The sequence below is a fragment of the Gossypium raimondii genome, chromosome 12 (assembly GCF_025698545.1).
Source record: "Gossypium raimondii isolate GPD5lz chromosome 12, ASM2569854v1, whole genome shotgun sequence".
Lineage (NCBI taxonomy): Eukaryota > Viridiplantae > Streptophyta > Magnoliopsida > Malvales > Malvaceae > Gossypium > Gossypium raimondii.
The window spans coordinates 17,563,856-17,585,866 of NC_068576.1; the positions used below are offsets into that span (position 1 = coordinate 17,563,856).

The 22,011-nt window shown below is 34.2% G+C and overlaps 1 protein-coding gene and 1 non-coding gene across 2 annotated transcripts; both read left to right on the forward strand.

Moving 5' to 3' along the window:
- Window positions 1–9,850: 9,850 nt before the first annotated feature.
- On the forward strand, window positions 9,851–10,820 carry LOC105762023 (uncharacterized). Its single transcript, XM_052625201.1, has 4 exons — window positions 9,851–10,273; window positions 10,380–10,472; window positions 10,591–10,668; window positions 10,770–10,820. The coding sequence occupies exons 1-4, from the start codon at window positions 9,851–9,853 to the stop codon at window positions 10,818–10,820; spliced, it is 645 nt and encodes a 214-aa protein (XP_052481161.1).
- An 8,232-nt stretch (window positions 10,821–19,052) lies between these two features.
- On the forward strand, window positions 19,053–19,159 carry LOC128035717 (small nucleolar RNA R71). Its single transcript, XR_008192268.1, has one exon. It is a non-coding gene; the product is annotated as a small nucleolar RNA R71 (small nucleolar RNA).
- The last annotated feature ends 2,852 nt before the right edge of the window (window positions 19,160–22,011 follow it).

Consider the following 22,011-nt stretch of genomic DNA (forward strand, 5'->3'; position numbering starts at 1 on the left):
TTCATCAACATGGGTATTGTCAAGTTGGATGACTCATCTAATGCAGAAAATTCACTACCCAATCACGATTGATAATGGGGTGAATGCAATATATGAAGAGGTTGGTAAGGGTTCACATCCATGTCATATACGAAGACACAATTGAAAAGGGACCTCGTTAGATGTCCGCCCTTATAAATTTCGGGGTGTTCAAAATAATTGGATTACGGAAGAAATCTCTGTAGTCTTTAGAGCTTATTTAGAGTAATGTTCAGAACATTCTTGTTGTTTTAGCCTAAAAATGATAGGAATTCCATTGTGAAATAGGCTCATGTCTGAACATCATTATTCTAATAAAATACATTTTTGCATTTATTTTTGAGCCAATATTCTTTCATTCTTTGTGAGTAATTATTCTTTTGGATTTTCTTCCACATCATTCTTTCATTTATAATCGTATTCGTAAATTCACACATTCTTTTGTATATTCTTTTGCACTTACTATGGGTCCCCAGATATCAATGACATGAGTGACGCTGCTACAGACTTAGAATCTTCTTTTGAGTGAGATATGTGTTTAGAGGGATCTCATAACTTTGAAGATGACATAGATTGTAGCCTATTTCTAAACTTGTTAAGGATGGTAGAAAAAGTCGAGAAACAGATCTTACCCTACAAAAAATTCATTGGGATACATGACTTCTCCTTATGTGGAGCATGAAGGTCATTTGGTCGATCTCGCCAAATGAGTCTGACAGTCATCGATTCAAAGTCGACAGTTAGCAAATTCTTGAAGAATCATATGGAATGCCAAAAGGATCATATCTGACAGCATAATATCAAAAGTTTGCAGTCTATTCACGATTAATGCCATATCGCCCAAAAAAAGATGGCACGAAAAAAAAAACTCTGCCGGGGCAATGCCTTTCTCTTGGGCCCATCGCAGTTTTGCCTAGTGAAGACAAAATTCTTTCTCTCTAAGTTTTTGAATCCAATTCTGATTTAACAGGAATGTTCAAAGTTGTCCATCATGGTCAAATGCGCCAAAAGTAAATGATGCAAGTTCACAAAAAAGGTCTGTCCTAGAGAATTCCTTAAGAGGGACCTGGTATTGAAGAAGATCCTTCCCATACAAAAAGAACTTCATCCTAAGCTGGGAAGGACCTTATGTGGAAGGCCTTATCTGGAAAAGTATTGATTTTGATCAAAAAGGATAACAAGGACATGCCTAATCCTATGAGCTCAGATTCAATCAAAAATATCTCAAAATATAAAAAAAGAGCAAAAAAAAAGGAAAAAAATGGAGAGGCCAAGGTGAAAACCCGCAAAGGGCGCCTTAAGACCAAAGTGGATTTGAGTTGAAAACTCGAAAAGGGCGGCTCCAATATTGATCAGAATGGGGCATGAGGTGATCAGAACAGTTCAAATTTTGATCATATTGGGGCATATGATGATCTTGAAGCAACAGGAAAGGGTAGACAACATCTTGGGACATCGACAGAGTACTGTAGATCTCCTAAACACATGTCAAACTCAAAAATTTTGTACAGAGAAGCTCAAGCTGCGATATCTGGGGCACCCAATTTTTTATACTATTGAATTTGTTGTTCTTGGAATACTTCATTCTTTTCCAAGATACATATTCCCAATCAATTTCTTTGTTTACTATTTTTGATAATCTATTCCTTTCGAACTATGCTCAGAACCAATTGTATTCTCATCCATTGTTATGACCTTTTTGCAAGCATGTTGCATTGGAATAATAATTACTGGACTAATAAAACTTTCACAATGAAGGTTTTGCATATTACTCTAGAAGTTTCTAAATAATACAGGAGCTTGAAACAAGACTGTTGTTTAGAACACATCAAGTTTAAAGGTTGAAATCTCTAAGAAGGAAAAGTTTAAATTAAGACTATCCTATCAGATTTTGTTGTCCAAACATTGATGTCGTGTTGGTGACAAGGCTTCAACGAACAAATAAGCAATGATCACCGAGTGATAAGAAGAGGTTTTCTCGAAGAAGAGAATCTTTCATTTATGTATAGGCATTTGGTATGACACCCTGTGAATGGTGTAAAGGACCAAAGAATTTCACATTCTATATCCTTAAATTGTATAGCAAAGGATTGAGAAAAGGCTAGATCTTTTTGCCCTTGGGTATCAGTGGGAGGAAGATGGTACGAATTTTATGTCCTAGTGGATTTAATCTGGAGGATTACAGTGGGGGTAATCTGTGAGTATTTCTTTGGAAATACCAGTCGAATAAAATGGTGCTCTGACGTGTCAACGTTAAAGCCTTAATGAACAGCGAGCAATGACAACCTAAGCAATAAAAAGGATCATTCTCAAAAAAAAAAAAACTCTGCATTCATTCAAGCATCATTCATACAGGTCTAGTTAGGAGCATTTGATTCATTCTAATCATGATATCCTAATCTCTAGGCATAATTAGGTTTAGAAAATGCATTATACAGGTCATATTACCCAGAGAACAGATCATTGAAGATAGCATATCTTGCCTTCCTGTACCGGTAGCGAAGCAGATCAAAGACACCAGCCTTGCCTCCCTGGATTACAGCGGAGTAGGTTGAAAATAGTAGATCTTGCCTTCCTGTACTGACAGTGAAGCAGATTGAAGGCGCCAGTCTTGCCTCCCTAGGTTGCAGTGGAGCAGACTGAGGATAGCAGATCTTGCCTTCCTATACAGGCAGCGAAGCAGATCGAAAACTCCGGCCTTGTCCCCCTGAACAGCAGTGGAGTAGGTTAGAAATAGTAGATCTTGCCTTCCTGTACTAGCAGTGAAGCAGATCGAAGACATTAGTCTTATTGCCTTGACGTTGCAATGAAAAAGATTGAAGCCACAACGGCAAATCTTATTTCCCTGGCGTTGTAGCGGAGCAGATTGAAGCCACGATGGCGAATCTTATCTTCTTGGCGTTAAGGCTTGGATTAGCTAAAGTGGAGCGGATTAAAGCTAGGGCAGTGAATCCTATCTCTTTGGCATTGCAGTGCAGCGGATTAAAACTACAGATCTTATCTCTCTGAAGTTGCAGTAGAGTAGATCACATCGGGTCTTATCTCCCTAAAGTTACAGTGGAGCAGACTGAGTAAGAAAGTCTTATCCCCCTAAAATTGCAGTGGAGCAGACTGAATGAACAAATCCTATCTCCCTAAAGTTGTAGTGGAGTGGATTAGAATGATGGATTTTATCTCGCTGAGATTGTGGCAGAGCAGATCACATCAAATTCATCTTTAAGTGACAGCAGATCAAGTTGAAGATATAAGTCTTATCTCCCTAAAGTTGCAGTGGAGTAGATTGAAGCACTAGTTCCTATACCTTTGAAGATGCAGTAGGATGGAATGTGGCTGCTTGAAGAATAAGAGCACCAAGATCCAGTGTGAGCGGGCAAAAATTGGTCATTTCTAAAGTCTTTGCTCCGTTCCTGTTACACGACAACGTGCAAAGAAGGGCAGCTGTAATACCCAATTTTAGCCCGGGCTCACAATAATAAAATAAAGTCTAAGTGCAGTACAAAATTATAACATTTGGCCCGATCGGAATGGTCCATTACTTGAAAAGGTAGAAGGTTCATCTACAAGCTTATGGAAACATAATCTTCAAGGATGTGCAATCTTAGATATGATATACAATCCTAGATAAGATATATGCAATCTTAGATATGATATACAATCTTAGAAGATATGATTTTGTAATCTTAGAGATTTAATTTGTAGATACCCTTTAATCTTAGCCTTCGATGTAATTGATCTGTACCGTTGGATTTTGGGAGGCTCAACTATAAATAGAGGCCTCTCCCTTCATTGTAGGGGACAGAAGTTTGGAGTAATAATAATTCTTAAGAGTATTCCCTCAAATTTCTCTTTCTCTTGCGTTTTTATTTTCTTTGGCGTATTCAATAGGGTCCTTTCGACTTCATTTATTTGCGGATTTAGGCCCAGAATTTATGTCAAAGCTCGATTTAGTTTTTTTATTTATTATTTATTTATATGAAATTTGATTTTCTTGTTATTAAGTTATTATTATTATAGTTATTATTATTATTATTATTATTATTATTATTACTATATATATACATACATATTTTTTACAATAACATATATACATACATTTGTTTAAAAAAAACTTTTATAAACACATGCATATATTATATATATATTTTATTATTATTCTATTTGCATAACTTTTATATACATATATATACATTTACATTTTATATACATATACATTTTTATTTCCTAACTTTTATATGCATATATATACACTTTTATATATATATTTTACTTTGATGAATATGTATATACGTATGTTTTCTTATATTATTCTTCATAATTTTTTATATATATTTTTCTAAATTAATTAATTTCAATATATGTAATTATTATTATTTGTTTTTATATATATGTAATTATCTTTTTATAATCTATATATATGTAGATAATCATTATTTTTATATATGTACATGTATATATTTATATATTTTTTCTAATGAATATTTTTTTATATTTATATATATACATATATATCTATGTTTTTATTTTCGAAAATGCTTAAATACATACTTATATTTTTAATGCATATTTTATAATTTATATGTATATATTTATATATTTTTCTTATGTATTTTGTTTGTATAAATTTATAATCCAAAATTTTATATGTAAATCATATGTTTGTCTTTTATTCCTCATAATTTCAATGTATATATTTTGTATTTTTTATTTTTATTTCCTTCATTTGTTTATTGATTTATGTTTTCATTTATATTTTGTTCATTTATTTGATACTTTGCAAATCATGGATTATTGTTTTTTTTGTATATTAATTTCGTTTATTTATTTGTTTATATTATTTCTATGCCATTGATGTCTTTGTTATTGTAACATTTATGCATACAATCAATCACATAATCTTTTACTTGAATTTAAAAATAGAACTTTTTAAAATAGAGATAATACTCGTATTTAGGGTTTTCAAGAAAGTTGAGCCCTAACGTATTGGGTTCCGATTTTCTTCGTTAAATCTAACAGTCGAGAATTACTCTTTGATCAAACAAAATAAAACTTGTCATCGAGAATTCAATATGTTGTGTCCTAACGTATTGGATGTGACATGCTGATTTCTCGAGATAAAGATTTTTAAAAAATAATAATAATAAAGGAAATATGGAATGTTTGGGATTTTAGGAAATTGTGCCCTAACGTATTGGGCTGCTATTTCTTCATAAATTTTAAACAATTAAATATTTTCTTAAGTTTTATTACACGAGTTTTTTGGACCAACTCATCTTGAAAGGAATAAAATATTGTGCCCTAACGCATTGGGTGTGATATTTTCTTTTTTTAAAATGAGAAAGTCTTAATAAATAATTTAATTTAACTAAGGATCGTATTTATTAATTCTCGACATTACAACACTAATTAATCAACTTGGTACCAAATTTTGGGCGTTACGAGGGTGCTAATCCTTCCTCGTATGTAACTGACTCCCGAACCTATTTTTCTAAAACTCGTAGACCAAAGTCATTCTAGGTGATCCAATCACACCTTAATAAAAAATTTGTGGCGACTCCAAATTTTCTTCGACAAATAATTTTTGTTTTTTTCCAAAAATAAAAATGGTTTCGACATTGCTAATTTATTATTATATGCGACTTGTGTGAAATGTAATATATGCTTGATTAAAAATGTATGTTACATGATATATGTTTGCATGAGAATGAAAATGTTGTCTAGATGAACCAATAAATAATGCATGGATAGGTACTCCGGTTGTCTTGCGTATGCATGATGTTATGTTTGCGATGTGGTTATTCTAATCATTTGCTAAGCTTGTTAAGCTCACCCACTCCGTTGTTTACCCATTGCAAATTAGTTTTGTGCCTGTGTGAGCGGTGTGGTTTTCCAAAAGGTGATCCAAGCGATTTTTGTGTTACTCTATAGGTGTTCTTTATTTACTTATGTTTTGGGGAAAAGGCAATGTGGTAGACTTGTTTCTAGACATGTTATTTTCTAGATATTTTTCTGGTTATTGCTTTTGTTTATAAGGTTTAAGATTTATGATTATGCTTAGCTTTATAAACATTGATGATGGCACGGTGTTTCTAGCTCAGACACATTTTTGATGTTTTGAACTGTCGAATTTAATCATTGGATGATTCTTTGACTAAATATTTGATACATGATGTTTAGAAACTAAATAAAAGTTGACTATTCGCTTACGTCTACTGTATTTTTTAGGTCTGAAATAAGGTTATCGATAATCGAGTTTTAAAAATTGATACCTATGCTTACGTGCAGGAAATCAAAATAGAGATTTGGTATCAATACCTTTAATCGAGTATCGATACTCGAGGTTAAAATATCAATATTCATGACAAGTATCAATAATTCTTGAGACTTTGGTGTTTTAATCGACAAATAGATTGCAAGTTTGTTATCAATTTTCTAAGTGGCATCGATACTACCCAGGGAAAATATCGATACCTAAGTGTCAATATTGATACCTAGGGACAAGTTTTGGAAATTTTACTAAATGGGCCTCATGCATGTTTTGAAATGTTTAAAAGACTAATTGTTGTAAGTTTTATATGAAAAAATGATATCTATCAAGTTTGAGTGTCTTAAAACCTATACGAACAATGAAAAGATAAACGTTTTGTTTAGCATGAACTTTCTACTTGATGTATGTGACATAAGACGATGGTGTGACATCTCATATTTGGGATTGTTGACCAGATCAGGTATAGGGTGTTACTTTTGGTGGTATTAGAACTAGGTTCATCAATTCTCGGACCTAGGTGATTGTTGTGTGTGTTGAGTTTCGAAAATAATGAGTTTACATTTCCTTACTTTCATGAAATGGCTAATATAACCCTCTTAGAATTGTATGTGAATTATTTCAAATAGTTTGATTGAATTGCATGAGGGGTAGGAATGGGAACACATTGTCTTAATCCTAAATTTTGCTTGTAGGAATGAGACTTGAATCATCTTCTCATCACTCACATTGTTTATCTTGTTGTTTGTATGCTAGATTATTAGACAGGCCTCCTAGACATGCTAATGTTAGAGCTAGTGCTGAAGAGGATGGTATATCCTCTGCATCTCTCTGTGCCGCCATGTGGAGTAAATATCCCTGATGAGGGTGTAGGCCCTCTAATGGGATCCATAATAGGAACCTTTCAGCAGATTGCTGGTGCTAACCCTGCTCCTGTGAATCGTGGGTTGTCGCTTGAACATCTTCGGGCGTTGGGTAGTAAAGAATTTTCTAGAGTAAAAGGTATTGATTCGATCGTAGCTGAGTACTGGTTGAAAGAAGTTAAAAAGATCCTCGAGCAGATGTACTGTTCTGATGAGGAAAAGTTAGGTTGTACGGTGTCCTTACTTGATGGTGAGGCTCATCGTTGGTGGAATACGGTTTGAGATGTATTGTTTCTGATAGGATAATTTGGAATTACTTTCTCAAGGTTTTTAAGAGGAAATTTATAGACGAAAAGTATATGGAGGCTCATAAGCATGAATTCTTGGATTTGATTTAGGGTGATCTATCTATGGTTGATTATGAGGCTGAGTTTGTATGACTTAGATAGTATGATCCAAAGATGATACTTTCGGAGAGGTTCCGTTTTGGTCTTAATCTTGATATTTGGATTTACTTAGTACCTCAAAATGTAGAGATGTTTGATGAGACAGTTGAGAGAGCTAAGGCAGTAGAAGAGACTTTAGCTGAGGAGCCTCATTCTGTGGTTACTGATTCTGGTAAGAGAGCTTTGGATGGTGCATTCTGATTCTAGTAGGGGAATGACACGTGGATCCCAGCCCATTCAATCTAGATAATAGAGTCGTACAATGGTTAGTGCTAGTGGTTCGACGGGTGGTTCTAGATGGCCGCTTTGTGTGCATTGTGAGCGTAGGCATTTTGGAGATTATCGTAAGTTGACGGATGGATATTTTAAATGTGGTTCGAAGGAACATTCCTTACGGATTGTTCGAATAGAGTTGAAGTTTCGCAAACTTAAAGTTTGGCACCTACTTCTATGCCTGCTAGAGGCCATAGTTGCGGTAGAGGTAACGGGAGACTGGTTGGGCAGCAAATTTTAGCTCATACTGTTGCTACTCAAGTTGAATCTGGAGGTCTAGCTTAGGTTTACACCATTAGGTAGCTGGAGGATCAGGATCCGGCTATTGTTATTACAGGTACTTTTACTTTGCAGTCTATTCCATTGTTTTCTTTGGTTGATTCTGGTTCAATGCATTTGTCTATTAGCATGTAAGTTAGGGATTCCTATTGATACTACTGGTTTGGGTATGACTGTCATTAGTTATTTTGGTGATAGTGTAGTAGTGAGTAAAGTTTACCGTAGATGTCAATGTATTTTCTGTTGATCTTATGGAATTTTCTTTCTATGGATTTGATGTTATGTTTGGTAAGGATTGGTTAATTGAGCATAAAGTTAGGGTAGATTTTGAGACTTAGCAAATTACTTTAAGAAAAAGTGATGGGTTGGAAATTATTGTTCTTGGTGAAAGATCGGGTTTTATGTTTAATATGGTTTCGGCTATGAATGTTGAGAAGTCGATTTGTAAATGTTGTGAAGCTTATTTGGCTTATGTGATGAATTCGATTAGTAAGGAGTTGAGGGTTTAGAATATTCGTACTATTAGGGATTTTCCTGAATTATTTCTTGAGGAATTATCAGGTTTGCCATTGGATCGTGAAGTTCAGTTTGGAATTGAGCTTTATCCTAGTACACCTATCGTATGGCACGAAAAGAGCTCAAAGAGTTAAAGATTTAGTCGCAAGAGTTACTTGATAGAGAGTTTATTCGACCGAGTGTATCTCTGTGGGGTGCACCAGTCTTGTTAGTAAAGAAGGATGGTACGATAAGAATGTGTATTGACTATAGGTAGTTGAATAAGTTAACTATTAAGAATAAGTATCATTTTCCTCGACTTGATGATTTGTTTGATCAGTTTAGAGTTGCAACGGTGCTTTCTAAGATTGATTTAAGATCTGGATATTATCAATAGAAGGTGAAAGAGTCTGATATGTTGAAAACTACTTTTAGGACTTGATATGGGCACTATAAGTTTTTACTGATGCCATTTGGATTAACTAATGCCCCTACTGTGTTCATAGATTTAATGAACCGATTACTCCATTCGTACTTGGATCAATTCATTGTGGTCTTTATAGATGATATTTTGGTATATTCTCATTCTAAGAAGGATCACAACGAGTATTTAAGGGTTGTTTTGTAGATTCTGTGAGATAAGCAGTTGTGTGCAAAGTTAAATAAGTCTGAATTTTGGCTTAAGAAAGTCATGTTTTTAGGTCATTTTGTATTAGTAGAAGGGATTCAAGTGGATCCAAAGAAAATAGAGGCGATTTTAGAATGGAAGCCGCCTAGGAGTGTTACTAAAGTTGGGAGTTTCTTGGGTTTGGCTGGCTATTATCGTAGATTCTTTGAAGGGTTTTCCCTTATTGATGCACCTTTAATGAAACTAATTTAGAAAGATGTGGTGTTTTGAGCAACTCAAGGAAGTTTTAACTAAGGCACTAGTGTTGATTGAACTAGAGCCTGGAAAAGATTTTTTGGTTTATAGTGATGCTCAATATTTGGGTCTTGGTTGTGTGTTGATGCAAGAGGGAAAAGTTGTGGCTTCTGTTTTGAGGCAGTTGAAGACTCATAAGCGCAATTATCCCACTCCTAATTTGGAGTTAGCCGCTGTGGTTTTTTCACTTAAGATTTGACGCCACTACTTGTATGGAGAGAAATGTGTTATCTATACAGATCATAATAGCCTTAAGTACCTCTTTACCCAAAAGGAGTTGAATTTAAGGCAAATGCGTTGTTGGATTGAGTTGTTAAAGGATTATGATTGTGTGATAAAGTATCATCCTGGTAAAGTGAATGTAGTTGTTGATGCTTTGAGTAGGAAGTCGATGTCGAAATTGAGAGCTATATTTGCACATTTAAGTTTGGGTAGTGGTGGTGGTTTGTTAACTGAACTACAAGTGAAGCCAACTTTGTCTCAAAAAATTAAGGTGAAGCAACGTTTAGATGGCGAGTTATTAAAGAGGATCCAAAAGGTTGAGCAAGGTGTTAAGGGAAATTTCGGAGTTGATAGTGATGGTATCTTAAATTTTTTGGGTAGGTTGTGTTTGTCGCATGATGTACATTTAAGGCAAGCGATTCTTACTGAGGCATATAGTAGCCCTTATGTTATGCATCCCGGTACTGGTAAGATGTATTATGGTCTTAGGGAGGTTTATTGGTGGCCTGTTTTGAAGTGTGATGTTACAGATTTTGTGACTCGATGTTTGGTTTTTCAAAAGGTAAAGTTGAACATTAGTTTCCTTAAGGTTTGTGTAGCTGATTGCGATTCCTAAACTGAAGTGGGAAAGGATCACTGTGGATTTTGTTTCAGGTTTTCCTTTGACTCCATCAAAGAAGGATTTGATTTGGGTTATAGTGGATCCATTTTCGAAGAGTGTGCATTTCTTAGTTGTGCGTACTAATTATTCTTTGTAGAGGTTAGCAGAGTTGTGTATTGTTGAGATTGTTCTTCTTCATGGGGTTCCAGTTTCAATTATTTTCTGATAGGGATCCACGGTTTACTTCTAGATATTGGAAGAGTTTGCAAGAAGCTTTAGGATCGAAGGTTAGTTTTAATACGACTTATCATCCTTAAACAGATGGTCAGTGGGAAAGGGTAATTCAAGTTTTAAAAGATATGTTGTGAAGTTGTGTGATTGAGTTCAGTGGTATTTGGGAGTAACATTTGTGGCTAGCAGAGTTTGCTTACAACAATAGATTTCAAGCGAGTATTCTGTAACGCTAGGGTTTGTGCAAGTGTACACAATCGTTATCAAGTAATAAGTAAGTATCGAGTTATCGTCTCCACAGGGATTGTATTTGTGCTAAGTCACTTAATTTGTAAAATTATATTAACAATTTGGTAAATAAAAAACACAATATAGTTGAGAAGTGGTGATTAAAATATATTAAACTAAATGCAATTATCCCTAATGCAAATTATCCTAAGTATGCAAAATATATGATTGAAATAGATTTTAGTAAAATTAAACACAATTTACAACAATTATAATATTAATAAACTAGGAAATTACTTTAATTAAACTCAATTTATTATCAACATGCTTAATAACATTCGAAAAAACATTCCATGGCAACTCTATCTTTCAAGAGTTTGGAAACCACATTAGGTCCCTTCGAAATCCTTTACTTAGTAAATACGCATTTTACTAATCCTTATTTACTAAAGGTTTCTTAGCATTTGTGTGAGGTAACAGGGACGTGTTAGGTTTGAAACAATTTAATCACACAAACCTAAAAACTATGCAGATAACAGAGCTTGGTTAGAATTTTTATGCAACCTACAATTCAATCGAGTTAGGATCTAAATTTAGCATGCACATTTCAATTATGCGTCCATTATGCTCCTTCGCTTCTTTAGGTTGCTCCTTTGCTGATGGCTCTCCAAGGTGGCCAACCAAGTGTTCTTTAAGAGGCTTAATTGCTAAAATCCTTATGCAAGGATGATGAAGGGGAAAGATAACTAAAAGAGTTGAGAGAATGATGAATGAGTGAGAGATGATGGGATGAGGGATGAGGGATGATTGAAAAAGTGAGAAATGAGCTCTTATTTATAGGTGAGGCAAGGGAGCTAATTTGCTAAAAATAGGAGTGTCCATCCTGTGCAACTTCCTCCAAGAGTGGCCGGCCATGAAATGAGGAAAGGTGGCTGATTTTCCCTTGATTTGTGGTCAATTTGAGTGCCACAACAACTCGGGACTGAGACTCGGTCATCTACAAATCTTTGGGAAAATCTCTGATTTCTTTAACTCTTCAAGGACTTTGTATAATTAAACCAAAAAAATGGTTTATGACATCCATGTGCAGCCAAAAATTGGGTTGACTTGGTCCCCAATTTGTACGGTTTTGCAATTAGAAGAAAACTCTCAGACCTGTTAAAAAATAGTAGATAGTTTAGAGGACTAAGTAAAATAATTTAACCACTTTAATTAATCAATTTACTTAATTAATTAAAACGCAATTTATTAATCAATTATTAAAAATGAATTATTAAATATAACTTTATATTTTATTATTTAATTACATCATGCATGGCCCACTTTATTGCTTAAAAATATAATATGCTCAAATTAATATAAAATAAGCCATTTTATGCATGAAAACTATATAATAAAGTATAAAATCACATTTTAATAATTTCTTTGTCCTAATTTCATATTTTCGCTTATTTCATTAATTTATTAAACAATTACTTTATTTTAACAACAAATTTATGTGAAAAGCTAATGAATTATATAGGAAAAATCCTATATATTTTTCAGTTTAAGTACCCCCAAACTTAAACCATTGCTCGTCCCGAGTAATTTTCATGCACAACACAAGGTCTTGCTAAGGCAAATTTTGCTAAGAGTGTAAGTAGCATCAATCTTTGTCTCATAATCATGCATCAATAAATTCATGCTCATAGACCTTCTTTATTAAGAAGTAACTCATATACAAACATTTTGAAAATTTTATTCTAAGTTTCAAGATATGTCAACATGAATCATAGTTTGCATGTATGTCATAGCCATAGATAATATTCTTCATTCAACACAATTTCTCATCAATCAAGCAAAACAATCATAAGACTTATTTATGATCTTCATATGTTGAACTTAATATTTCCTCTCCACTAATGTAGGTGACATAACCATCAAATCAGTATGTCTTTTATAAGGTTGTAATGGGGCTCGGTTAAAGGTGAGGATTTTAAGAGACGGGACATTTTGGTTTCAAAATCTTAACCTTTAACTTGTCTTGGATTTCTCGAAATTCAACCTTTTTCTTCAAGTGAACCTGTGAAATTCCCCCAAACTTATTTTGAACTCATACTCATACATTTTCTTTTTGGAGATTGAGCAAATTTTTCTTCACTCATTCTTTGTCTTTGTTGTTGTTTTTTTCTTGTAAGCATGAGCATATACATCTTTATGAAAATTTCCTCAAATGTTGATTCCCAAGACAACTTTAGTTAAGATAGGTGCACAAAATTAGGATAATTTTAAAAATATGGTACTGGCTTACAATGTAGGTTTATTACAATGAAATGGCCTTTAAGCTCAAAACTATAGTTTTAAGGGTCTAATATCATAAGGTGGGCTTGAAAAGACTCAAACGATCCAATGAAAAATGATGCCTATATCATTTTAGATTTTTATGTCCCCTAGGATTTCGCCTCAAGAAAGTTACTAAGTTAATTCTAAATATATAAACCTTCATGCATGTCTAATCTCAAGAGAAACTAAGTTTTCATGGCAAACATTACCTAAGACTAAGATCATAAAAACATTCCATTTTTCATGATAACATACAATCACTCATATAAAATCATCATTCATGCTTGCATACAAGCTATCTTATTAAAAAGAATTTCTCTAAACATTCATTTATTAAAACGTACTTATGAAAGAAATGATTTGAAACATATTTGAAAATTTTAAAAATTTCGAGCAATTATTTGCCTTACCCCATTTAAAAAGAAACAATGTTCTCATTACGAGAATAAAGTAGTGAATGAAAACTGAACACCAAGTAGGGTTGTAAAGAAAGAGAGGTGAGTCATTAAGACTGCTTAAATACCAAGTCTTTCCTAATAACCCAATCCTAGACATGTTCATTCTCATTCCCACATCACTTAATCTTTTTCTTTCTAAAGAAGTATTTATTCATGCTTGCTATGTTTTATTTTGCAAAAATTAAATCCTAATTACTAAAGAAATAAATTCCTAAACACCGAAAAATAATTAAATAAATAACAAGACTAGAATCCCCTCTTTTATTTTTCTAACTTATTCCCCTTGTCTTCTTTAGCTCCATCTTCGCTTACATTGTCAGTCTATTCTGTCCATGTCTCAAAGATAGCATCTGGGAACTCAGGTACAAAAGTATTAGAGATATTCTTAAAAGTATTTCGAATTGAATCATCTCTAATTTTTGCATATTTCCAGTAAGTTTGTTTCTGATTGTGCATGAATTTGGACATATCCATCAAAATTGACAACTCTAATTTCCTTGAAGTACTTGCAGAAGTCGGCATGGGAGTTGTATATTCAAGTTCAACACTTAGCTTGACTGGTTCTTCTTTTGGCTTAACCCTAGGTTCAGGGTTTTCAACTCCTTTAGCTAGTTAATAACTAGTTGGTTCCTTATCAGATTCTTCTTCTTCAGTGTTTGTAACTGAATCAGCTTTAGTTTCTGTTTTATTTGTTGACTCTTTGATTTCTGGCTCAGTTGGTTCCTCTTGCTCGCCTTGGTTCAACTCACGCACTCTTTCTACTAACCTTTCAAGATCATGACTTGTAATACACCTTTGGACATACTGCCCCTTCAGATTTACTTGTGTTTTAACACAGGCCCTTCAGCAAAGTGATGTGATCAATGATGAGAAATAAGCACTTCCTGCCTTCTTTTTATCACAATCATGAATCTCCTTGAGGATAATTTTCCCAACATTACTGGACTTTTCTGTTAAAATTGTATGTAAAAAGAGCATCCGTTCCGTCGAGATGGTGGAACTGTGTGAGATAGGCATAAAACTGTAGTGAACAAAATAAAATCATAACTTTTCTACTGGTTTCATGTATTCTCTTTGACAAGAATGGATCCCATACATTCTTATAATCCATTGGGATCCCAGATTTGTCACAACATCAAGCACTTGTTGAAGAAAATCCCAATTGATATTGTTCATCATAGGGAAGTACTCATCTTCTTCAACAACAGGTAAATTAAACAAATCGTTGATGGACGTAGAAGTAAGAGGTATCTTTTTCTTTCGAACGATGACTTCAGTAGCATCTTGCATAGTCAAAATAGCGTAGAATTCTCAAACTAGTTCATCATTGAGAAGTGAATGCGCATCACAGAATCGTTCCCATTTGAGAGCATTGATTATCTTTCTAATTAGCACAGGAACAACCATCACATCATTGCTCTTCAGATTAAAACATTTTTCCAGCATCATAGGTTGATGCTTGAAAATTGAATCATATCTCTCTTTCACTTCTTCATCAACCACGATCGGGTTTTCAGGAGTAGTCTTTGACGATCTAGTTCTTTTGTGAGACATGGTACTTTCTCGAAAATTTAGCAGAGTTTCTGTACAAGAGAGAAAAAAGAAATCGGCAAAGTTGGTATAACTTGCTACGGCAAAAATCTTGCGACAGCAAGGATGGTGCGGTGGCGATCTCTTTGCGGCAATAATAGGGAATTTTGGTAAAAAGAATGTAAAGGACTAGGGTTTCTTTCGAGATTTGAGGTTGACGACACAAAGAAGAGATTTAGGGATTTTTAGGGTGGAAGCAAATTGCTTTGAGGGTTATGAAAATTAGTAGAATAAATAGGGGTTTATATAGGGAAAAATTAGGGCAACATGTAGCAAAAATTTAGCTACATTAAATTTACTTTGGCGGCAAGTAATGGGTGTGACGGCAAGGCCTAAATTTTTTTCCTCTTTTTTATTGTATTAGGCCTTAAACTCAAACTGTATCTTAAAAAAAACCTGATTAGTACTTGTACCAAATTTGACCCCCTTTATTAACATAAAAATTAAAAATTTAAACTGAACAAAATAAAACTTAAAAATTTTAATTAGAAAATTTCTTCCTAACAAATTACATTAAATTAATTCCCAGGAAAGGTTAGAGGGGTCACAACGGTCCCGCTTAAGTTCCAATCTTCTTAGACAGAATTAATTAAATGTAATAAATTAAGAAAATAAGTTTTAATTAATTATTTATTTATACAATGAGTTCATGAAAATTAAGGGTCTGTTAAGATTAGCGAGGATTCAATTTGCTCTTCTTCACCATCCCAATAGTGTTTGAGATGTTGACCATTAACTTTAAACGTACCTCCATAATTGTCGTATAATTCAATAGCTCCGTAAGGATAAACTCGGTAGATGGTAAAGGTTCCTTTCCATCAGGATTTCAGCTTCCCAGGAAATAACTTCAGCCTTGAATTAAACAACAGCACCTTCTGACCTTCTTTGAACTCGTGAAGTTGTATATAAGTATCATGCCATCTCTTTGATCTTTCATTACACATTTTGGCGTTCTCATAGGAAAACAACCTCAACTCTTCCAACTCATCAAGTTGTAACATCTTTCTCTCACCAGCTTGCTTAAGATTAAAGTTCAACTGCTTCAAAGCCTAGTGAGCTTTATTCTCCAACTCTAATGGCAAATAACATGCCTTTCCAAAGACTAACTGATAAGGAGTCATTCTTAATGGAGTCTTAAATGCTTTTCGATAGACCTATAATGCATCATCAAGTCTTTGAGACCAATCTTTTCTACTGGGGCGTACTACCTTTTCAAGGATACCTTTGATTTCACGGTTCACTCTTTCAACTTGCCTATTAGACTGGGGGTGATAAGCAGTAGCAATATTGTGCTTTACATCATATTTTTCAAGCAACCACTTAAGCCATTTGTTCACAAAGTGAGACCCTTCATCACTAATAATAGCTCTTGGTGTCCCAAATCGTGTAAATACATACTTATGTAGGAATCACATGACTACCTTAGGATCTAACATCTGATCCAGAAAATGGTTCTTCTGAGTGGCTTTATTCAACTTTCTATAATCAATACAGATTCTCCAACAGGTAACAGTTCTCGTTGGAATTAACTTGTTATGCTCATTTTCAACAATCGTGATTCCACCTTTCTTTGGCACACACTGCACCAAACTTACCCACGAACTATCAGAAATAGGATAGATGATTCCCGCATCTAACCATTTGATCACTTCCTTCCTCACAACTTCTTTCATAATAGGATTGAGCCTTCTGTGCCCATTAATTTGAGCTCTTTCACTTTCTTCTAAAATGATTTTATGCATGCAAAAAGAAGGGCTTATACCTCGAATGTCAGCTATGGTCCAACCAATTGCTTTCTTAAATTTCTTTAAAAAACAATCAGTTATTCCTCTTCATCTTTTGCTAGTTCTGCTAAAATAATCACACGCAAAGTAGAACAGTCACCTAAATAAACATATTTCAAATAGGAAAGAAGTACCTTTAGTTCGAGTCTAGATGGTTCTTTGGTTGACAACTTGGGTTGCACAAATTCTCTGACTTCTAACTCCAACAGTTCAAACCATGTGGATTGAATAAAATTTCTCGGATTGGCTTCCATAAAAGCCATGCTTTATTTACCTTCTTCATCCTCCAAAGGGTCAAACTCTAAGGCTTTCTCCAATGGATCATCCTCAAAATTGCTTTCCATAGAAACTAAGGTTTCTATTTCTTCTATAACTGAACACTCTTCTGGCGGGTTAGGAAATTTCATCTCTTTAAGAATGTTAAAAGTTACCTGGTCGTCTTGAATTCGCATAGTGAGTTCACCTTTTTGCACATCAATTAACCTTCTTCACGTGGCTAGGAAAGGTCTCCCAAGGATGATCGGCACTTCCTTATCTGCTTCAAAATTTAAAATAATGAAATTAGCAGGAAAAATAATTTTATCGACTCTTACCAAAACATTCTCAATCTTTCCTTCGGGATATGCTAACAATCGATCCGCTAGCTGAAGCGTCACAGTTGTAGGTCTTACTTCATCTATCCCTAACATCTTGAAAATAAACTTAGGCATCAAGTTGATACTCACCCCTAGGTCACATAGAGCTTTACCACAGTAAGATTCACCAATGTTAAAGGGTATAGTAAAGCTTCCTCGGTCTTTCAATTTCAGTGGCAATTTGCTCTGCAGGAACATACTGCACTCCTATGTCAAGGCAACAGTCTTATACTCACTTAATCGTTTCTTCTTGGGCAGTATATCCTTCATAAACTTCACATAAATCTGCATTTGTTCTAAAGCCTCCACCAACGAAATATTGATGTGTAACTACTTCAGAACATCCAAAAACTTCTTGAATTGCACCTTCTGTTTCTGCTTGTGTTGCTGCAATCTTTGCGGATATGGAGGTGATGAAACTTTCGGTTGAACCGGACAACTTTTTTGAGTAGGTAAATCTGTATCCAAAGAAGATGTTAAAATATCTGAATTCACTATGTAATGGTTTACCTTGTCAGACTTTGCAGATTCTGATTCCTTTGGTGTAGGAACTTCAACATCTGGTTGACTTTCCTCCTTTTCAACATGCTCATCTTTGACATCAATCAATTGGGGTTCTACAGTCTTACCACTTCGCAATGCCACTACATTGATATGTTCTTTAACTAAATTCCTTGCATTCTTAGTATTGCTCGGCAAGTTTCCTTGCGGTCTATTACGAAGCTCCGTAGCCAATTGACCCATTCGGTTTTCCAAATTTTTCAGTGTTGCTACTTGGCTTTGGATCAAAGCGTCATTCTTTGCCATGTACCATTTCAACAAGTTCTTCAAACTGTTTGATGCCTCAGCTTGAGGTGGTTTTGGATCCTGCTGATTAAACCCTTGAGATTGGTTGGGTCTTTGCTGTAATAAGTTATTGTTCGGTCTATTTCCTTGGTTGGTCCAAGAAAAGTTAGGATGATTACGCCATGAAAGATTGTAGAAGTTGGACTGGGGTCCTCGTCCACTCCTATTTTGATATTGGTTCCCCACATAGTACACTGACTTGGGATTTGATGGAAAATTCTCAAAAGAATGACCTTACCCACAGTACACACAGGAAATTACTTCAAACGGACTTGGTGGCTGAGCTACAAAATTATTAGTACTATTAGCGGTTAACTGTTTTAACATAGAGGAAATAAATGATACCTAAGCTGATAACGAAGTGCAGGATTCAACTTCATGAACTCCGGCTATGCGTCTTCCTGAAGTTGTTCAATTTGTTGGCCATTGATAGTTATTACTCGCGATCCTCTCGATGATCTCATAAGCCTCATTATAAGACTTAGACAAAATTGCACCATTCGCGGAATAATCTACCATCAATCATGTATGTGTATTCAGACCATTATAGAATGTCTCCAACTGGATACGGTGAGGAATCCTAGGATGATGACACTTACGAAGTAACTCCTTGAATCGCTCCTAAGCCTCATACAAAGACTCGTCATCCAATTGTTGGAAAGTTCTAATCTCGTTCCTCAGCTTAGCGTTTTTGCTAGGTGGGAAATACTGAACCAAAAATCTCTCTGCTGATTCATGCCATGTAGATATGGAACTTGGTGGAAATGAATTGAGCCAAGCTTGTGCTCAATCTCGCAACGAGTACAAAAACAACGTCTTCTTTGTCTAAAAGTTCGCTCAATTGCAGGGTCTACAGGGAGTAAATTGATAATTTGATCTATGCTCATAAACACCTAAACAGAAAATCACAAAAATTAAAAAGAATAAGTTAGTAATGTTAGAAATAAATCAAGTTGAAAATAAATAATTTCACAAAAAAATGACTATGGCAACAGTTGACAATCCCTGACAACGGTGCCAAAAACTTGTAACGGCAGGGTTTGTGCAAGTGTACACAGTCATTATCAAGTAATGAGTAAGTATCGAGTTATCGTCTCCACAAGCATTGTATTTGTGCTAAGTCACTTAATTTGTAAAATTATATTAACAATTTGGTAAATACAAAACACAATATAGTTGAGAAGTGGTGATTAAAATATATTAAACTAAATGCAATGATCTTTAATGCAAATATCCTAAGTACGCAAACTATATGATTGAAATAGATTTTAGTAAAATTAAACACAATTTGCAACAATTATAACATAAATAAACTAGGACAATTACTTTAATTAAACTCAATTTATTATCAACATACTTAATAACATTCGGAAAAACATTCCATGGCAACTTGATCTTTCATGAGTTTGCAAACCATATTAGGTCCCTTTGGAATCCTTTACTTAGTAAATACGCATTTTATTGATCCTTATTTACTAAGGGTTTCTTAGCATTCGTGTGAGGTAACAGGAACGTGTTAGGTTTGAAACAATTTAATCACACAAATCTAAAAACTATTCAGATAACAGAGCTTGGTTAGAGTTGTTATGCAACCTACAATTCAATCGGGTTAGGATCTAAATTGAGCATGCACATTTCAATTATGCATCCATTAGTTGTCGTCTAGTTAGGATCACTCAGCTAATTCAGGTGCATTTCAATCACGTATGAACGAAGTATAGACTTGATTTTCATTACAAACATGATCGATTGAGGCACAAACAATATAAGCATGAATCAAATAAATATTATTTAATCAAAACAATCATCCTAGTTTAAATAAAATTAAAAATAAAATTAAGCTATCATTGCTGTAAACAAGAACAAAGAAAACATAGCAAACATCTTTAAATTAAATTTAAAGAAAATAAAGATTAAATCCATTTTAGAATGGCTGTCACCCAAGACTCTGACTGACGAGGCTCCTTCGCTTCTTTGTGTTGCTCCTTTGCTAATGGCTCTCCAAGGTGACCGACCAAGGGTTATTTAAGAAGTTTAATTGCTACAATCCTTATGCAAGGATGATGAAGGGGAAAGATAACTAAAAGAGTTGAGAGAATGATGAATGAGTGAGAGATGAAGGGTTGAGGGATGATTGAAAAAGTGAGAAATAAGCTCTTATTTATAGCTGAGGCAAGGGAGCAAGTTTGCTAAAAATAAGAGTATCCATCCTTTGAAACTTCCTCCAAGAGTGGTCGGCCATGAATTGAGGAAAGGTGGCTGATTTTCTCTTGATTTTTGGTCAATTTGAGTGCCACAACAACTCAGGACTAAGACTCGTCAGCAAATCTTTAGGAAAATCTTCGATTTCTTTAACTCTTCAAGGACTTTGTATAATTAAACCAAAAAAATGGTTTATGACATCCATGTACAACTGAAAATTGGGTTGACTTGGTCCCCAAGTTGGACAGTTTTGCAATTAGAACAAAACTCTCAGACCTATCCAAAAATAGTAGATAGTTTAGAGGACCAAATAATATAATTTAACCACTTTAATTAATCAATTTAATTAATTAATTAAAACCCAATTTATTAATGAAATATTAAAAATGAATTATTAAATATAACTTTATATTTTATTATTTAATTTCATCATGCATGGCCCACTTTATAGCTTAAAAATATAATATGCTCAAATTAATATAAAATAAGCCATTTATGCATGAAAATTATATAATAAAGTATAAAATCACATCCTAATATCGTATTTTTTCATATTTCATTAATTTATTAAACAATTACTTGGTTTTAACAAAAAATTTAAGTAAAAAGGTAACGAATTATATAGGAAAAATCCTATATATTTTTCAGTTTACATATTCGTATGGCACCTTTTGAAGCATTATATGGTAGAAAGTGTAGAACTCCTTTGTATTGGATAGAATTAAATGACAAGGGAGTTGTTAAACCAGATTTAGTTCGTGAGACTGAAGAAAAGGTAAAGTTGATTTGTGATCTGTTGAAAGCAACGTTTGATAGGCAAAAATCTCACGTGGATTTGAAACGACAAGATATTAAGTTTCAAGTTAGTGATAAGGTGTTCTTGAAAGTTTCACCATGGAAGAAGGTTTTGAGATTTGGAAGGAATGGTAAGTTAAGTCCAAGATATATTGGAGCTTATGAAGTTTTTGAGAAGGTAGGTTCGGTAGCTTATCGTTTTAAGTTGCCACCAGAACTTGAGCGAATTCATTATGTTTTTCATGTGTCTATGTTAAGGAAGTATCATTCAGAACTGTCACACATAGTGCCAATTTAAGAAGAAATAATTAAATTCGAGCTCCTAAAGAGAAGGTCTTGCATCATAAGAGAGATCTATTGGTTAAGGTTTCATGGTGCAACCACAAGACTGTAGAGGCTACTTGGGAAGCTGTAGAGACAATGAGACAACCATATCCTTATTTGTTTAGTTCGGGTAATTTCGAGGACGAAATTCATTTCATAGGGGGAGAATTGTAAAACCCCAAAATAGGGCCTAGGAGTTTTAGGGGTATTTTAGG

Bases quoted from the DNA above. Each gene is read 5' to 3' on its own strand.
- LOC105762023 (XM_052625201.1), top strand. From the start codon at position 9,851: ATGCGTTGTTGGATTGAGTTGTTAAAGGATTATGATTGTGTGATAAAG. The intron at 10,473-10,590 runs GTTATAGTGGAT...ATGGGGTTCCAG, and splicing joins CAAAGAAGGATTTGATTTGG to TTTCAATTATTTTCTGATAG. The intron at 10,669-10,769 runs GTTAGTTTTAAT...GATTGAGTTCAG, and splicing joins AAGAAGCTTTAGGATCGAAG to TGGTATTTGGGAGTAACATT.